We start from the raw sequence: 19,637 nt of genomic DNA, 5'->3' as shown, positions 1-19,637 counted from the left end.
GACAGGTATCACACATCCTGTTTTTTTCAATGCTGGAGCTTGACCTCAGGACTGAGTGCATGCTGGGTAAGCACTGTACCAACTGAGGTGGACGACAGCCCCAAAGCCTCACACTCTCTGAGTATCATTACACTGTGCAACATTTTTTCCTTTTCCTGGTTTCTCTGCACATTCCTTCATCTGGATCAAAGGCGATTTAGTCACAACTATTATACATGTTAGTAATTTTTTTTTCTGCTCATGGAGTATTGCAGTAGAAAAACTGACATTATTTCTAAAATTAATTTTTCATAAAATGGATTCCCAAATACAATTTATTTTTGAAAGACTCATAACCTAAATAGAATTAAACTGTCCCAAATTAACATAATTCTTAAAAGTAATTTCATTCGCTGTAATGAATGTGAGACAGTCATCAAGCCCGTTGACAAATACTAGACCCATGATTTCATCAAATCTCTATTATTCTGCTTTAGATCATTGAAAACTGTTTAACAAATATTGAATCCAAAGACTATAGTAATGTTCTTTCTGAATTTATCCGACTAATATCCTTTTAAACTCTCAATAATTTCTGCAGTTCCCTTGCTATTTCCAAGTGCTGGGTTATTTTAATATAAATTAATTGCTTTTGTAATCAGCATTAATTATGATGGCATTCTCATCTTGCAATCCCAAGTACACACATGTAGCTTGACTAATAGAGTATTCACGTAGTAGGAAGCATGAGAAAGATCCTCTCTGGAGATTTACCTAGACATTTACAATATTTTCTATTAATAAACCCAGAAGCAAGCCATGTGCACGCTGCTGCTGGGGATGTGCTGGTTAGGTTCAGTGATGACCTCCTGGAACCACAACTGTCCATCAAGCTCAGCTTCAAATGCTGAGGGCAAAGGGGCCATTTGCAGATTTGGAGCTGAACTCCCAGTGTGTCTCATGAGCAAATGCAGAGAGGCTCCCATGTGTGGCGATCTGCTTTCTGGGTTTCTGACTATATGGAAACAATAAAAATGCAGTTAAAACCATATTTTACAATTTTTAATTTTATTCTTTTCCCTTGCTAACAGTATGTGGTATCATACTCTCAGAATCCTGGACAGTGTCAGTGAGCTACCATGACAGCCAGATACGTGAGCTACTCAGTGCTTAACTGAAAAACGCGTTTTGTTTTAGTTGATTTTGCCCAAATATAGGCTAATGCATGTGTTCCAAGCATGTTTGTGGTAGGCTCAAGGAAGCTGTGATGTTGGGTATGTTAGGCATAGTAAATGTATTTTGGCTTCTCTTTTGGGATAACCTTAGGTTTATAGGTACCCTATCCATTTTAAGTGGGGAAGCATCTTTGTACATGAATCTGTGCATGCATGTATCTCTTATCATCCCAGCTTCCTCAAGGAAGAGAACCCTGAAGTCTAAGAATTAAGACTGGGAGACATGTATAATGGTAAATGTTATATAATACAAATTTAAAAGATTTGAAATGTTTTTACTGTAAAGAAATGGCATGTTTAAAGGGCATCTTGTTTTCTGTTTCTGTTTCTGTGATAAACACTCTGACAAAAGCAGCTCAAGAGAGAAAGGGTTTGACTCACAGAGGGTATAGTCCATCATGATGGAGAAGTCAAAGCAGCAGCTCCAAGCAACTGGTCACATCTTGTCCACAACAAAGCAGCAGAGAGGGATGAGAGCTTGCTGCCACTCAGTTTCATTTCTTCATTTACACAGTCCAGAATCCCAGCCAGGGAATGGTGCCACCCACAGTGGGCAGCAGGTCTTCCTACCTCAATCAAACTAATCAAGACAACTCCTCACAGGTATGCCCAGAGACTCATCCATTTCCGAGGAGGTTCTAAATTATGTCCAACTGACAATTAACATTGACCATTATAGGAAGGTTGTTGATGTTTATCCTGATTTGAACATTACACATGTGTGCATCAAAGCATCACACAGTACTTATAAATCTTTACCATTTTATGTTACCAGTTAAAAATTAGTTTTAAAAGAAGACTTTCACTGTATGCGTGTGTGTGTGTGTGTGTGTGTGTGTGTGTGTGTGTGTGTGTGTGTGGTTTATTTGTTGTTTAAGGGAAACAGAGTCTCATTATGTAGCCCTGGCTGCCTAGAACTAACTACTTAGACCATGCTGACTCCACCTTGCAATGACCCTCCTGAGGTTGCCCCCGAATGCTGAGACCGTAGCTGTACACCACTATGTCCAGCTGCATATTCTTTCAATTAAAAATTTACACTATTTGTGTGTACAGATGTGCCCTTGCACTTGTGAATTTGCTGTGCTACACATATAGAAGCCAGAGGACGACCTATGGGAGTCATTTCTCTCCTTCCATCATGTGGATCCTGGGGAGTGAACTCAAGAAGCCCAGCTTGACACCTGCTGAGCTCCGTCTGGTCCCCTACAGCATCGCACTATGTACCCCTGGTTGGCCTGAAACTGGCTTTGTAGGTTCCAGTGTGAAGACATGGGTTAAAGGCACCTGATCGTCCAGGTGAAATCCCTGGGAAGTGTGGCTACATCTGTGGCCAATGTTCTCTTCCAAGGGATGTGACCACAAGTCACACTCTAGCCAGCAGTGTGTTCCCACTGTACCATGACTAACCCAGAAAGCCACATGACAGGCTCATTACGTGTCTGCCTAAGGGCGTGAGAGAAAAATGCACAAGAAAAACCCAGAATAGTAATCTTTGGTAAAAGAAAATATGAAACAATAAGAGTGGGTAATGTAAATTATGATAAATTCATGTAGTCAAATGATGTATTTATATTGTAGGGGAAAACAAATTTAGGTAATGAAAATGAAATTCAAGTGATAGAATATTTCAGAGTATATATACTGTGGTGTAATGAAATGTGTAAAGATTGCGTTTTCTCTAATTGAGGAGACAGAGTTGGTAAACGTTATCACTCGTGGGACTCTGCAAACAAGGCCCTCTCTGTTCTCCCTACCCACTGCCAGGACAGGCCTGCAAAAGACCCTGAGGCTTGGAAGGCTTTCTAACAATGTAAGAAAATTAGGATACAATGTCATGTGTTAAAAATCAGAATAATTAGTATGCCTTACTTTTATAAAACTTCAACACCAAACTCACATATAACCACAGAGAAATGTCTGGAAAAGACATATTAAGATATTGATAATTATTTCTTTAGGATATTAATATTTTATTAGGCTTTTTTTGTATTCCAAAATTATTTTTCTTTCTGGGGACAGAGTTCATTTTATCTCAGGCTGGCTTCAAATTCACTCTATAGGACCCCCTTGCTCCCACCTTCTAAAGGTTGGCATTATAGGCATGTGCCACCAGGCCAAGTTTATTCTATATTGAACCCAGGGCTTTGTGCATGCTCGGTAAACATTCTGATAACTGAGACCGATCTCCAGCCCTAATGAATTACTTTTTTTCTTTTTCTGTGCTGGGGAATCAAACCCAGCCTCGCGGATACAAGGTATGTACTCTGTCAACTGAGCTACATCGCAGCCCATTCCAAAAAATTATCTTTCTTCTTTTTCTTCTTCCTTTTAACACACACACACAAACACACACACACACACACACACACACACACACACACACTCATTTAGCTCACAGCTTTAGATGTACATGGTTCAAAGAGCATAGAACAATTAGAGCAAAGGCCCATTTTAAATGCAGCATTTTGTAGCAAGGTGTAGGTGGGTGTATCTGGCCTCAAGTTTTCTTTAATGAACACACACCACAGTGATGGTGGGGAAAATAAGAGGGGTCTTCATTTCTTTCTGTCCTAATATTCACCCCAACATTCAATTAGCATCAGTAGCTCAGAAGTGTCCCTCTGGGGTCACCTCTCCTAAGACTAAAGTTGTCATAGATGCATCATTAAGTTATGAGTGAGGCCACACAGTGTCTCCATTGCCACCATTAGAAAAGGGCTCTGGTCTCGCCATGTGGTGAGCAGCAGTTGTTTTTCCTTACATGAACCCTCACCTTTCTCCTGGTGCCCGTGACAATCTCATTATTTGAGGGAGGGGAGTGAAAGGCATCCTGGGACAGTTGTTCTCAGTTGTTCTGCTTCTTGACCTGAGCTCATGTTGCAAAGGTCTTGCCCCATGTTACCCTGTTGTTCTGCCTGACTTTTCTGTACCTGTCTTTTATTTTACCAAAAAAAAAAAAACCCAATTTTTTAAAAAATCATGCAACATAAATACAAACTCCAGGACTCCAGGATCTAGCTGAAGCTCACACGTTGATTTTTCACACACCACCCCCCTCTTTTTAGTTTCTTTCTCACCCTCCCCATAATGTCTGATCCTTTCTGAAATCCTATCCCCGCTCCCCAGGGGACTCCTGTTGCTTTCCCTGCTCTCTGTCTAACCTTCCCATCCATAGCTTCCATTTGCACATTCAATCAAGCACAGATGGAAAGTGTTTGGGGGTAAAACTGCATCCGAACTGCACACACAGACATTTCCTCTCATTGATATTCCCTCAACAATAGGGAGCAGTGATTCACAATGCTCTCACATCACATTAGGTATCAGAAGTAATCCAAGAGGGTTCAAGAGGCTGTGCTCTGCCTATATGCAAATTCCACTCCATTTTGCATAAGGGACCACCAGCATCCACAAGTTTGGGTATCCATGGTGGTGGTGGGGGCGGGGCATTGCCTTGGAACCAATTCCCCAAGAATACAGACAGACAACTGTATTATGAGTTGGGATTAGAACTACATCCTAGTTTTATTGAAAATGGGGTCAGAGGTTTTGTTTTTCATTCTTTTTGCTTTGGCGGGGGCCAGGGAGAGAAAGGGGAAGAATTATCTTCACACCACAGGCTAGAATCTTTAGATCTCTGTCTTGGTTTTTTAGTATAATCATTGGAAAGTTTTTGGTCTCCCAGAGCCTCTAAGTTGTCTGCAATGAATATATATGATGTTAAAGCAGTGGGCTTACTTATACACAGAGGGAGACGTAAAAGGGCCAAAGAAGGCAGAAAGCACCTGCTCCTGCCTCTTCTTCAACTCTCAGACCAAGCTGGGTGGAGAAAGCCTGCTTTTCTTTGAGATCTGCCAGAGAACACCTCCTTGACAGGGCATGCAAGAGAGTGAGTGTGATTTGTATCTGCTTGGCCCAGGAAGTGGCACTATTAGGAGATGTGGCCTTGTTGGAGTAGGTGTGTCACTTGTAGGCGTAGGATTTAACACCCTTGTCCTACCTACCTGAAAGCCAGCCTTCTCCTAGCTACCTTTGGAACAAGAGGTAGAACTCTTAGCTCCTCCAGCCCCACATCTGCCTAGATGCTATCATGCTAAGACAGTGACTTTGAGGGTCCTTTGCTCTGGGCTGGGTATATTTGTTAAATCGCTTTTGCCAACCACACTAGCTCCTCTGTCTGCAGAGTGGTGCCTCCCGTGTGTTCTGAGGATAGCCTCCTTATAAGAGAATACAGATGTGTGTGTGTTAATGTACCCAAGAGTTTACCTTCCGAGTGACGTCATTCCGAGCAATAGAGGTACACTTTGCCTGGTAATTCTCCAGGACCACTACCCTTGACTTGGTCACACGTGAGTGATACTTGTGAGGCAGACAGATGTACTGGCCTTGAACTACTTTGAATTTCCATTAGTTAGTACTAGCAGGCTCAGGGCAAGTGAAACTCCAGGATCTAAAATGCCCCACAGCTCTGCCCCCCACCTCCCTAATCTCTAGGCTTATGTTCCTGACAGGAACAATACAGGGAACCACAACCATAATGTTCTGGGAGCCACAAACATTCGGATTCCCCTTGGCCCAGGGACACTGCCTTTTGAACTGTCTGCACAAACAGCAAAATTCCAGGAAGGCTCTGCCCCTCTTTCTTCCAGACACCTTCAGGCTTCAAGGCTATCTACCCTTCAGCCACAGAGAGTTCAGGCGTCCTAGCCTACCCGCCTTCCATTTTGCGGAGAATCTTATGAGAATTGATTTATCCAATTAAGCCAGGAAATTGTTCTCTAAATTTAACATGTCCATCAATCGTGTCCACGATGACCACGTTGATTTGGAGGGCTGAAGCTCTGAGGTGATTTTTATTTAATCCAGCACAAACTTCAGGCCTCCCCTGCTCACGGGCATCATCTCTCAATTGAGTTTTGCTAAACTCGGCTTCCAGCTTATCTCATGAATCCTCCTCATCAATGCCAGCCGGCTGGATTCCCCATCTCCACGCAGGAGCTGCTCAGGGCAGGCCCACACCTGATGTTGCCTTTGCTGTACCTTGTGGACTCACTGGTGAACTCTGTTTACCCCCTACCCCAGCTTCTTTGCTGAAAGAGGAATGTGTGTGTGCGGTGCGAGTGCATGAGCGCGCACATGCACATAAACCCACACACAGAAAGATGGCCTCTATTACAGTCAAACTCCACTGGGGTTGCTTCCTCCGTCTTGAGAAACCATCTGTTACCTCAGAGCACTGCGTGGATGGACGACACCATGCCAAGAGGGCCCACACACATATGCACAAAGACAGTTCCATTTGGAGACTGGATATCATCTTTAATTAATAATGCCACAGCTTAACATCCTTTTTGTTACTGTAGCAGATGGTGTGTGTGTGTGTGTGCGTGTGTGTGCGTGTGTGTTCCTGAATACATGAGGGGCCAGCAGAGACTCTCAAGTAATTCTCAGCCAACGAATCTAGAGCAGCAGCAGCAGGCTCCAAGCATGGAGGCCAGACTCTGCCTCCTATGGTCTAGAGTCTTCCTTCCTTCTGGGCCACCTTGCGAACATTCTGAAGGAAAGGCTAAGACCTGTGCCAAGAGAACTGTGAAGGGCCTCTCAGCACAGTCTAGCCTCCACTCCTCAGTCCTCCCTGCCTCTTACCAGAAGGATGCCTCTGGTCAAGATACAGACTGACAGAGGTGGCCAACCTAGGCCAACGCTGGTCCCCTGTGACACGTAGAGAACAGCATCAGAATGCTCCAACCCTGGGCTGAGTTCTGAAACTTCCGAAACATTTGATGGGACATTTGATGAATTCCTTTCACTGGTAACCTGGATGCATCCCAGGACTTTTGGGGGATCAGTAAAAAAGGGGCAGACTTAGCTGGTGGTGGCCATTGGAAGTGATTTCCAACCCAAACCTAAGAGCCCACTCTCTGCCATCTCTACTCTCCAAGTTCCTCACATACCCAGTAGGTCCACAGCTCAGACATGGCAGGGGAAAGTGATGGTGGGTCACAAGAGACCATGAGGCCTGGGCTGAGCTGGGTCTGCAGCCATGTGCCAGCCCGAAGCCAGCCCTCTCTCCCATGGTCAATGACAGCCAGAGCTTTCTGAAGCTGGATAGGACCCCCACTGGCCAGGAAGCAAGTTCTCGGCCCAGCGCAGAGGGAAAACCAAAGTGGTTCTACGGTCCCATTCCACTGTTCTCTGCCTCCAGAAGGCAAGGAGCCCGAGTCCCAGGAGGGTGGGATCAGCTGTTGGGGAAACAGCGCTGTCCAGGTGAGGCCTCAGGCCGGAAGCTGGGCTTGTTCAGTGGGCTGGGGTAGTAGGTGGTTGTATACACATTGGTCTGCTGCAGTGGGTAGAAGTTGGCTCTGTCATCAGGGATTAAGTTGTTCTTGTTCAGGGTCTATGGGAAGGAAAAGGAATCAGAGAAAAAGCAATGAGGAAGGGGTCCTGGAGCCAGCCGTTAAGGGAAAAGCCTAGCTTTGACAGGATCCTCCATCATGTGACCACGAGAGCCAGGACCACAGTACCCATCACACGGCCCTTTGCTTCACACACAAGTTCCCACCTTGAATTCCATGGGGGTGTACTTCTCATTCTTGGGGGTGCCCCCGCCTTTGTAGTGCAAATGGTTAGGCGTGGCAGGATGGACAAGCGTGGACTCCTGAGACTGGCGTTGGCAGTGCTGGCAAGACAGGTACACTGCCAAGGTCAAGAGCCCAGATCCCAGGAAGCAGGACACACCAGTGACTATCAGGTGGATGAGACTGAACCCTGGAGGAAGAGAAGCAGGTAGTGAGAAAGGAGGCCTTCTGATTGTCTTCCTGGGACAGTGACAGCTTCAAGAGGTTTCAGAACACGGAAAAAGGAAAGAGTTTTGGAGCCAGAAGGAAAGGAAAGAGAGAGGTTGGGGAGGTTGTCACCAGGGCCTTCTCTCCCAGGATGGCCCACAGGTGGAGTCAGACAACAGGAAGCAGCTTGGAGATAGATGACTTTCTTTGATGCAGACTGGGCATCCTAGCCTAGGAGGGAACCGTGCAGCCCTCCCTGTAGGCAACCTTGAAGCCACATGAGGACCTCCCCAGGCTTAGCTGTCTGTAGAATTGGGAAGAATACAGACTGGAGTGGTGGCTGAGGGACTGAAGGGCAGGGATGCAAGTGACTCTTTTTACCTCCACAGCTGGTGGTCTCCTCCACACTGGAAGCAGGTAGGATGACTGCAGGGAGACAGATGGAGAAGGTTAGAATAGAGTGAGCAGGAAGGACTCCCACCTGGGCTGGTTGTCATCTAAGAACGAGAACCTATAGGTCAGTGACTTCAGGCCCTTCATTCCTTCTGACTTCTCTGTAGATGGCCCCCCTTCTCTGGAGGATGACCCATTCTGTAGGTGTGTAGCGTGAGTATCCCGAATATGAGACAAACGTATCATTTCTGATGCTTCATCCTGTTCTCCGATCTCGGCTCTGAAGTGTGTGTGATGGGGACCAAGGGTGCATGGTAGGACAGTTCTAGCAAAAGGACCTACCAGGAATCTCACTGTAGGGGCAGGGCCGGCTCTGGCTGCTGTTGCCAACACAGGCACCTGGCCCTGGGACAAGCTCCTCACAGCTCCGGCTCCGGCTCTGAGCCCCATCCTCAGTGCAGACACCCCACTCAGACCACAGCGACCAGCCTTCTGTGGATTACAGGTTGAGATGAGGTTGAATGTCTCAGGAGCTTCCTGTCGAGGCTTAGCAGGGCAATAGCTTTCCCCAACTCCAGTCAGATGCACCCAGTACCTGGGCAGGCCTGTGTAGCACATAGTGCCTCCTCCGTGTGCAGGCCGAGGCAGATGTCCTCACCTGGGGACGGTGCGGGGCTGGTACAGGAACGGGTGCGTTGATAGTGGCCACCACCACAGGTTGCTGAGCACTGGGACCACGCGGTCCAGCAGGACCAGGCACCCCGAACTGTAAGCGTGGTTTGGGTGTGAGAGGGAGGCTGTCCTGGGTTTAATGCCCTCAACATTCACCTCACTCCAATTCAACAGGTCACAGTATTAAGGGGTGTCCTCCAAAACCCCATATCGGCCCCATCTTAAATCAAGTTCCCTATTTGGCTAGCTCCTGCTCCATTCCAGTCATCACTGAGTCCATGGTGAGAGCAGAAGCCAGATCTCAGTGAGTTCAAGCTATTCTAGACAGCGAGTTCCAGGGATACTGAGACCCTGTCTTTAAAACAATCAATCAATCAATCAATCAATCAATCCTGGGACTCCTTGCAGAATTAATTTCCAGAAAGAGATCATCTTCCCAGGCTTGAGAGTTCCTGGGGAGACCGGGTTGCCCAAAGCTAAGGTTTCCTTCCACAACCTTACCTGGGCAAGCCTGCGGATTGCAGTCTTGGTACTCCGCAGCGTCTCCCACGCAGGGCAAGCCTCCGTTGCGGGGCTCCGGGTTGGTACAGGTTCTCTTGCGGACACGGAAGCCCAGCTCACAGTCCCGGGAGCAGGATGACCACTGGCCCCAGGCGGCCCAGCCTCCACTTAGAGTGTGCGGGGACGTGCTCCCGCTGCGCAGGAGATCCTCCACCAGGGCTGCAGAGGGCTGCGGGCTCAGCTACCCTGACGTTGGGCTTTCCCCTCCGCCCCAGGCCTCCCTGGCTCCCGCCCTCCCCACCTCTCCTGGCTGTACCGTCGGTGTCACAGGCTCCGGAGCCGTCGGCCGGGCAGGTTCTGGTCTCTGTCCTCCTCTTGCCGAACTGCAGACCGTGCGGATCCGGCAATGGCGCGCGGCAGGTGAAGCGGAATCTTTGCTCCTGGCGCGCGCCACCCTGGGTCACGTTCACGGGCAGCCAGGGCGTCCAGGGTGTGTTGCGTCGCACTTCTGGGCAGGCCTCAGGGTTGCAAGTCTTGAACTCCTTCGGGATGAGAGTGGTTTCAGATCCTCCCCTCGGCCTGTAGGTCTCCCCGCACCCTGCACCGCACCCCGCGCCCCAGCCCTGCGCCCTCACCAAGCCACAACCCGGGCACGTGTTGCCATTCTCGCAAGAACGATGGCGCGACTGCACGCCGCCTCCACAGTTGCTGCTGCACTTGCTCCAGGAGCCCCAGGAAGCCCAGAAGATGGGCACCGGGCAAGGCGTGTTTTCATTACAGAACCTGGGGAGAAGGGGAGGCGTGTCATCCTAAGGAGAGCCGCTGCCATCCCAGCTCCAGAATCCAGGCTGGCGGATGCCCGGATGGATCCTGCATCCCAGTGCCAGCATCTCTGCAAGCACAGCTAGCTCACCGCTCTTCCCGGCTCTTGCCCACGCAGATGCGGCCCCCGTGGCGGGGCGCCGGGTTGCTGCAGCTTCGCTGCCGGACCTGGAAGCCGATCCCACAGGACGTGCTGCACTGAGCCCACGATGACCATGTGGTCCATGCCCCATTCCTGGTGGAGTGGGAGGGGACAGAGACACATGCCCCTCTGAGCCCCAGCTTCTTAGATCTGGGCTGCATCTGAGGCAGATGGATTTTGTATTGTTGTCAGGACTGGCGAGACAGTGACAGAAAATATCAGCTCCTAACCAGGCTGGCTCAGGCAGATTCGTGCATTCATCCGTTTGCTCATTCATGCCTCAAATATGTATTGAGAGCCTTCTTCCATATATCAGGCTGTGCTCAGGGCCAAGGACACAGTGATAGGGCCGGGCCCCTACACAGACAGGCAAAAGGACACACTCTTTAGAGGTCTCAGTTACCATTCCAACCTGAAACCTTCTTTCCCCCTTCTCAGATACCCAAATCTCTTAGTCCTCACTCTCCTTCCTCCCTTCTCCCCTGCATTCTCTTTCCCCAGCTTCAGACATTCATGCCCAAGTTGACTGAAGGGATCAAAGTTAGACTTTCCTGCTTACTGGTACCCTTATCCTTAAAATATGACTAATGGCCTAATTCCATCCCTTGAGGTTGCCGTGGAGGTTAAACTAGTGAATGTAGATAAAATATTTAAGAGTCTCTAAAACCATGGGTTAGTTGTGATAATAACTATTTTCCACAGTTCCCAAGAACCAGGCAGTACAGTTATTTCTTTACAGGCGTTATCTCTTAACCTTCACAGCAACTCTCAGGGGTATCATAGTTACTTAAGAGAGTAGCTAGAGAGCAGGCCAAGGCCATGCCTCTAGACAACAGTGTAGCATTGGTCATCACCATCTCATGCTGTCCCTCAAGTTTGGAACAGTCAAGCTTATTGCAGCCAACTTTTGGCAGCAACTCTCGTGCCTGTCCAGTCTTTCTCTTTGCATTTCCTGCCACGAGGCAGAGACTCTTCTTCCACTGATGTGAAAACTCTCCTAATGCTTGTATTTCCTGCCTCAGACATTAGCTTCCTGTCCAGTCCCCAGCACTGCACTGAAGTGTAAACACCTGGGTGAGATGCCCCATTTCCCCAGTTCTCTCTGTACGAGTCCTAAGCAGACACCGTACAAACCCTGTCGTCACCTACCTAGAGCAATTGGCGATATGGATGGATGGCCCCAGGCAGTCGAGGCCCCCACAGCGAGGCCTTGGGGAGTCACAGGATCTGGCCCGGCACAGGCAAGAACCCGAGTTGTCTCCATCTAAGTGCTCACACGGTTTCCATGGTGACCATGGGCCGAAGCCCCCATCCCGTGTCACATTTCGTACCTGCAGACTCAAATAAGGGGGCAAGACTCCTGTCACACAAGGCAGAGACAGCAGAGGGATGAAATCCCGGGGCCCGCGGAGCACACACTGATGGGGAGTCATAGCTGGCACAGAGGGGAAGGGGAAGGAGCAGGCGCACAAGGGTTCTCACAGGACAGGCTGTGATGTTCTGGATCCACAGGCTCATGTTGGAGCTGTCCTCAAGCGTGCTGCAAAGTTGCCGCTTCCCGTCCCAGCCGCAGTACGGGTCCCGTGCTCCCAGGCATGCCCTGTCAGATAGAGGTCCTCAAGCTCACTGGCTTCCCAGGCTCAGCTTTGTCCCTAGAAAGTACCTGAACAACCCCCCTGTGGGCACTTCTTTTTATCTTGGTTTTCTTCTATGAAAAGGATTAAGTTCAAAGTTGGGGATTTAGCTTAGTGGTGGAGCACTTGTTCAGCAAGCTCAAGGCCCTAGCTTCCACATCCAGCTCCAGAAAGATGAAAGAGGAAATAATTTAGCTTCACCATGTGCTTGTTGTGTGACTGGTATTGTTTAGAGCACTTTCACAGGCACAAATGAGTTCAATAAAATAACCCAGTGAGGTAGGCCTGCTGCTGTTCCAGGCAGGAAGAACCCAGAGAGCTCAGCAAGGACTGAGATTTCTTCCCCTAGAGCTGGAAGGCTCCATTACGCCTCACCTGTGACCACTGGAGAAGGTGCAATTTGTAGAAGTGCAAAGAGACAGCTTCAGAAAGCTGTTCTTAAACTTGGCTCATATGAAAATTTCCTGAGGAGCTTGGAGTGGTATCCAAGTCCCCCCCAACATGAGTCTCTGTGGTAGGGTAGTTCTTATAGAACTCAATGGAGCCTAGACTTAGATGATGACAATTAAGATTGTGTGTGTGTGTGTGTGTGTGTGTGTGTGTGTGTGTGTGTGTGATGCACACTCGCATGTGGGGGCTGTCACATGTCCACCTCCTTTAAGACATGGCCTCTCACTGGGGTGAGACTTGCTGGGTCTAAAGCAGTAGCTTCCCATCTTGAGTGCAAGTCCTAACTTCCAGGGCATCTTTTGAACAGAACAAAACACCTCCCAGCATTTGGACCTCTGGGACTAGAAGTCCCAGTGTTAGAATCTTCAAGCTCTGGTGAATAACTATGGTTGAAAACTTCTGTCCCAGGGCCATGTTTGTTAAAGTCCCAAGTCAAGAGGGATCTTGTTTTCCTCACCTCCTGTCCTGACAGAATAGAGACACAAGGGAGAAAGACAGAGTAGAAACTGGCCCTGCTTTTCTTGCCCCAGGTCATCTCACATTCTCTGCTTTTCCAGTTAAGGGTTAGAGAGAAAAAGAAGAAGAACAGGAGGAGGAGAAAGAAGAGGAGGGGAAAGAGGAGGAGGAGGAAGGGGAGAAAGAAGAGGAGGGGGAGGGGAGAAAGAAGAGGAGGAGGGAGGGGGGAGGAAGAAGAAGAAGAAGAGGAGGAGGACACCAGATTCTGTACCCTGATGGTCTGAGAGGCATTTGAGACTCTCCTCTCCAGGGCCTCCTCCTCCTCCTGCTGTTAGTAACTAAAGGGGCTCCTCAGGTGAGTCCACACTCACTGCCTTTGGGCTAACAGGTACTTCAAAGCTGACAGAATAAGAGCTGTGCTTTAGAAAATGAAAGCTCCATGCTAAAGAGCATGAGAGTGCCAGTCACTATAGAAAGTGGGAGAAATTTAAAGCTCTTCCATGAAAGGAGCCATCAGGTCAATAATACATCACTGTGCTTTTTTTTTTTTTTTTTTTAATTTTTTTTTTTTAATTTAAACTGTAGCATCTCAAGCAGCCATTACAAAAGGGAGCAGGATTATTCCACGGGCTCACAAGTAGGACAGAGATGGATGGCAGGCGTTGTAAACTAGAGGATCCTAGCTCCCTGAAGCCATTGGAGTGGGTGGAGCTGTCCAGGGTAGAAACAGCATCATGGGGCTTTTGCGCGTGTGAGAATTACTTAAGACTGCCCAGGACAAGGATCTGGTTGGAAAGAGCTGCTGCCGAGCCTGGGCCTAACCCTGAACTCAAGGGAGTGGGGTGCAGAGGATATCTGTGAGTGAGTTAGGGTTGAGGGGAAAGGTCTGCTGGAAGAAGGAAAGGAAAGACTCATGCCAACTTTGGAAGGAACGGGGACAAACATGAAATGCCTAGACTGTAACGAAGCCTCCCCACCCCAACAGCACTAATTCTGACGGCTGTGGTTGCCGCTTGGCCCCCTGACAAGCTCACTGGCTGCACACCCTTGCTTCTCTCGTGTTATTGACTTTATGATAATATGATCATCTCTAGGTATTAGACCTACCTATTATTTTTAAATTTTATTATTTATTTATTTATTGTTTATTTATTTATTTAATGTAGGGGCAGGCATGCTCTTGTCCTGGTACATGTGTGGAGGGTCCCCACCTGTAGCTTTATGAACAGCATTTTTACTGTACGCTTCAGCAGCTTATAAAGCAAACTTAGGAAACAAGACTCCAAGTTGACCTTCTGCCACCTTGCAGAATGGCAGCATACTGAAGACACTCTTAAGGATCCCTTGCTGTCCTCTCATCCCACTGCAGATCCATGGCTTTGCAGTAGAATGGAGCCACACTAACCTACCACAGATGTCCATCTGCCTCCTGACAAAGCTACTGCTGGCTGCACTCTGATCTGCCCTATAGAGCATCTGTCTGGATAGTCTGAGACTCTAGCCCTTTGCTCCACCACCATGATTCAGGACAAAATCCTCCTTTGGCCTCCTCAGCTGGCCTCAGCCCACTCTCCGGGCCCATTCCCCATGCCTCTCCTGCAGCCTCTTAGGCCAAACAGTTAACTGAAGCATCATCCGCAGGGTGGAAGGCCCCCCTGTGCTGGGCGGGGCTGAGTAATTAAGTACAAAAAATACTGGGCCACTGGGTTTTCTAGTAAGGATTTATAACCTCTTGGAGCATAAGGCATGTGTTAAAAGTTTAATAGCAACGCAAGTGTTTAAAGAGACTGCAGAAACAAGGAAAACGCTATCAGCAGGTAGCCACTACTTTCTGGCCAAACAGAGCTGTCTGTAGTTAGTGTCACAGACTCAGACGCCAGAGAGCCCAGGAGGCTGGAGCCTTCTAAAAGCAACTGTGAAGACGAAAAGGAATAAAGATACTATCTACCCTTTATGACTTGAAAGCCTAGGCCCATCATCAGTACCAGGCCTGACCTTTACACTTCTGCCAAAACTAGACATCCCTATGCCAAATCCCCCGGTCCCTGGCAAGAGAACTGAAGCTCAAAATGGTCACAAAGTCTGCTTAAGACCATGCAGCTCACGGAGAGTGGAGCCGAGGTGGGGTCCCATGCATGTTGAATTCTATCTATATCCTCCCAAGACACCCTCTGCCTTTCCCGCACAACAGATCCAGGCCAGGGTTTCTCTCTTCCCTAACCAGCTTTGCAGTGTGGAGGGCTGTAGTTATGGAGGCCCGCACCACAAGCCTACCTCCTCTCTGCAAGGTACCCTGTGCACAGCAGAGCTTTGTAAACGTGTGTTGCTTTGACAAAACCGTGTGTGGAGGCCGAGAGGGGCTCTGGTGACCACTCATCATTAGCAGCCTCCAACAACTGTTCATCCTCCCTCCTCTCCTCCCTGGTCTGCAGGCCTCCATCCAAGCCCCTGGTGCTCTCAGAGAGCAAGCATTGGCAGCATGGAGCCCATTTGTCTCCCAAATCCCAAGGACAGATGGCACAGCCGGGAGGACTCTGTTGCAAAGGCCACAGAGTTCATGTGGCTGTTCTGATGATCATACAGACAGGGCAGCCTCAACGGCTGGGAGTTTGGGACACAGTTCCATTTGGCCGTGGCTTCTCCCCTTAAATACTGCTGTCACTGTTGCCAAATTTGTGACTCTGCTTAAAGCCTATGGACCGAAAGCAATGAGATACTATAGTTTTTCAACCTGCTGGTGACCTGCCTCCACGGAAGGTGAAGACTTGGTGGCTGACCCCCACTGCCCCACATCTGGGTAAGAAGTGCTTGCTTTCAAAGGCAATGCTCTCTAACGGAACTAAAGGGCCTGAGAACCAATCAGGTGAGCTAGAGATGGCTGGCAGGCCACAACTATAGGGTTGCCCACAAAAATAACAGCCACCACAATTCACTAAGTACATGGTTCCCTTGGGCAGTGGTAAGAGCCCATTAACAATTATAAAACCCTTGCAAGATGTTTCGAGCGCAGGAAACCAGTGTTTGCATTGGTTAAATGACTTATCCAAAGGCACCACCCAACTGGAGACCCGCGGGGATGTGAGGGAAAGTGGCTCTGACTTCAAAACCACACCACTCAAGCACCACCTCCGAAGCATGGTTGGCGGGATAGCCACCACCCCCACAGACCGACTGGACCCCTCCTCCTGCCCTCTTGCCTCAGCTTACCCCTGGCTACGGTAGGCTGAGCACCTCTCAAGCGGGACCCGCAGCACTCGGTCGCTCAAGCCCACGAAGAGCGCACGCGCGCTGTGCAGGATGCGCAGGCTCCGCAGAGGTTCAAGGCGCCCAGGGGGCAACACATGCAGCTCCTCCAGGTAGCAGCCACGCAGGCTGCGGCTGGCCGTGGACAGTGCTTTCAGGATGGTACCTGACTCTGGGGAAGGGGGAGATGGCAGAAAAAAGCAGCCTTGAAGTCATAGCTGCTTACAGCCTCTTCCCCATCCAGCCTCAACCATTTTTCCATCTGCAGCACAGGTAAGTCCTGGCCGGCTCACCCGTGCCTATGTAGAGTACGTGGTAGAGCGTGTCCTTAGCTTGCACAAGGTCTACCACGAGATGTGAGAAGCGGACACTGTCCTGGGTGACACAGGGCTCTGGTGACACCGGCTGCACAGCTTCGCTCATCAGGAAGAGCCGCTGTGCATCCTGCAGGCTGCGTTCCGTTAGGTTCTCGTTGGGGCCAGTCTCCAGCAAGGTGCCACACTGCCACAGGAAACTGAGTCACTGGTGCCCAGTCCCCACACTGCGGGAACTGCCATGGTCTCCTTCCCGCCCATGGGGACCTTGGGTAGACACAAATTCTCCAACATCCCTGGTCTCCAGCATTCTATCTGGGTCCCTGAATCTTTTCTAGGAAAGGATGAGTCTTTTTAAAACTAGGAGAAACTGAGGCTGGGAAGATGGAGGAAGAGAGACTAGGATTGGGGAAGAGGAAAGGAAGGCAAAGGGGTTTGGTCCTGACAGATCACAGATCACTTGAATGTGTACAGTGTCCAGTAATTTGAAGTTGCTTCATATATGCCCATCCCCTCAGTGGCCAAGCTTTTTTTTTCCCCCCTACAACCTTACCAGCTCCAAGTTTGTGCCTTTTAGTCTAAAGCTGGAAGACAGGCACCTTTTATTGGGCATCACAACAACATTTGCACAAATCCAGAAGGGGTCTAGTATAGTATGGTATGACGTAGTATAATCCTGTTCTTAATTCCAAAAAATGAGTAAGAGGATCAAGGGAGTTGGGTGAGTTGCCCAACATCACAGAGATGGGCTAGATGTGGCTCAGAATTGCTGGACGGACGAGCCTGAGCCTTTCCCAAAGCCACATCACCCCTGGAGCAGGCAGTTGGAAGGACATGAAAGTTTGCCATCTAGGCTGGGCATGGTGGCCCCAACCTTCAATCCCAGCATTCAGGAGTTAAGACACCAGAGGACTCTGTGAGTTCAGAGCCAGCCTAGTCTACAAAGTGAGTTCCAGGTCAGCCAGAGCAAGACAGTGAGACTTTCCTCAATAATAAACAAACAAGTCTGCCATCAGTCCTTTTATGCCTTTCTTCCCATCACAGGGTCGGGGGATACAAGTACTACTCGTGATAACCGTAACTACCGCCTGCATTCAGGGTTCCTACAGGCATTAGTTCCCACACTGCACATAGTCTGAATGATCTCCAGATGAAGCATCCAGAGTCTGGCCACAATTTACCTGTGTAATGTTCCCCTGGCCTCTCCTACTTTGTATAGCTGAGGTCCTGTCTCTCTGGGCATGGGGTTCAATTACAGAGACAGCCAAGTAGGTTCTCTAGCTCTGCTTCTCTCCTATCTCCTCAACACCAGTCTGAGGATTTACCATCCTCTGGGGGGGCCTATCATAGACCCCACCCCCCAAAGACAAGCCTGGAACAACAGGAATGGGCTAGAGTGAGCCTGTGCTGAGCAGTTGAGAGTCCGCTTGTGGGTTGATAGTGGGCGGGGGGGGGCAAAGGAAGAGAGCCTGTACCTGGAAGTTGGGGATGGGGTTGGCGGTCGGGAGCCAGGTAGCCCTGGGGTTTTCCTGGTAACGAAAGGGGCCGTTGAAAGCCTTGGAGATGGCACTGAGGTTGAAGGCGCAGACAGCAGAGGCTGCGATGCTGTTTCTAAAAGGCAATAGTTGGAGGAATGTGGTCCTTCCTTCCGGATTTGGCCTTCCTGGGCCAGGCACCCTCCTCTGAAGCCCCCCAGAACACCCCCACTCCTCATTCCCTAGGCCAGGAAGTGGCTAGGATGAACCTCTGCACACCCAAGGGTATTCATCCTTACATCCTCCCACACCACTGCAGAGAGATCGCACTGGCAAGAAGCACTGGAGCATCACACACACACACACACACACACACACACACACACACACACACACGCCCATGCCACTACCTCACCCTCTCCCCTTATTCAAAGAGGGGTGGAACACACTCAGTGGCCCACATTTGATGTATTTCTGGAGGAAATGGGCTGGAGAGATGGTTCAGCCATTAAAGGCTAGCCGTCAAAAACAAGAAAAAAAATACATTTTACATTACGTCTACATTGAAGTTTCATGAAACAATACTACGCAAGCTAAATATGTTATACTTTTGATATCTGATGTCAATCTATTCTGATGTACGCATATAGGTAGTAAATACTTAGCAAGCCACTGGCTTATGCTGTGGTCTGCAACTCCCCGAATCAGAAGATCTCTATGACCCTTCCAGGTCCAGAGATCTCTCTGGATGTCGAGTGAGCAGCTCACAGGCACGGCACTGTCACACCCACCTGTACACTCTGAGACCCTGCGTTGGTTCTTCTCCAAATGTGTCCATTATCCCCTCCCTCTGCCTGGTTCCAGTTCTACCCACACCCGGTCCCAGCCTCCCCCTCCCCCCCGCCCAGTACCCCTGGATACTGCCTGTCCTTCTGTTGGTCTCCCTACAGCCTGGTTAGGCTCCTCATCCACTCCACACAAAGCAGCCAGAGTGAAAGTCCCCAAACTCACACCAAGCTGCTCACTGGCCTTTTTTCAAATCCCTCAGTAATGTCTCCTTGTCCACAGGGGTAAGGACCAAGACCCTGAGAGCAGTGTGCAAGGTCCTTGGGACACAACCCTCCCGGCCTTACGACTTAGTGACTCTCCTGTCTCTCCTTTCTCTGCTCCAATGCCCGTATCATACTGCGTTCTTTGAAATGCATGGGACATTTAAAATGATTTTTTAAATGTGCATCGGTGTTTTGCCTGCATGTACGAGGATATCAGATCACTTGGCGTCGAACTGCAGACAGTTGTGAGCTGCTATGTGGGTGCTGGGAATTGAACCCAGGTCCTCTGGAAGAACAGCTAGTGTTCTTTACCCTTGAACCGTCTCTCCAGCCCCGCGGCATTTTTTTTTTTTTTTTTTTTAATTCTAAGCTTTAAGCTTTGCATAAGTTATTCCATGGGGGCTGGAATGTGTTTTAGATCCCAGGAATGCCACTTCCTATGGGAAGTTTCCTGTGATCTCCACCCTATACTCTGCTTTCT

The 19,637-nt window shown here is 49.2% G+C and overlaps 1 protein-coding gene across 3 annotated transcripts in view; it reads right to left on the bottom strand.

The window, feature by feature from the left end:
* Positions 1-6,512: 6,512 nt before the first annotated feature.
* The window catches only part of Sema5b (semaphorin 5B), a 116,832-nt gene continuing 103,707 nt past the window's right edge, over positions 6,513-19,637 (bottom strand). Inside the window, exons 9-22 of one of the 3 annotated variants that reach the window (XM_034515837.2) lie at positions 18,105-18,240; positions 16,609-16,816; positions 16,280-16,487; positions 12,015-12,132; positions 11,682-11,863; positions 10,482-10,625; positions 10,204-10,351; positions 9,885-10,110; positions 9,569-9,787; positions 8,991-9,161; positions 8,738-8,887; positions 8,384-8,428; positions 7,780-7,985; positions 6,513-7,614 (exon numbers count right to left, since the gene is read on the bottom strand). In XM_034515837.2, the coding sequence (XP_034371728.1) occupies positions 7,456-7,614; positions 7,780-7,985; positions 8,384-8,428; positions 8,738-8,887; positions 8,991-9,161; positions 9,569-9,787; positions 9,885-10,110; positions 10,204-10,351; positions 10,482-10,625; positions 11,682-11,863; positions 12,015-12,132; positions 16,280-16,487; positions 16,609-16,816; positions 18,105-18,240 (2,320 nt within the window). In that variant the 3' untranslated portion in view covers positions 6,513-7,455. Of the gene's footprint in view, positions 7,615-7,779; positions 7,986-8,383; positions 8,429-8,737; positions 8,888-8,990; positions 9,162-9,568; positions 9,788-9,869; positions 10,352-10,481; positions 10,626-11,681; positions 11,864-12,014; positions 12,133-16,279; positions 16,488-16,608; positions 16,817-18,104; positions 18,241-19,637 lie in introns of all 3 variants that reach the window. The other 2 variants (XM_076942882.1, XM_076942881.1) reach the window with 2 other exon arrangements.

This window comes from Arvicanthis niloticus, chromosome 12 (assembly GCF_011762505.2).
Source record: "Arvicanthis niloticus isolate mArvNil1 chromosome 12, mArvNil1.pat.X, whole genome shotgun sequence".
Taxonomy (NCBI): Eukaryota; Metazoa; Chordata; class Mammalia; order Rodentia; family Muridae; genus Arvicanthis; species Arvicanthis niloticus.
The sequence above is the reverse complement of the archived record's forward strand: the minus strand, read 5'-3'. Positions and strand labels throughout refer to the sequence as shown.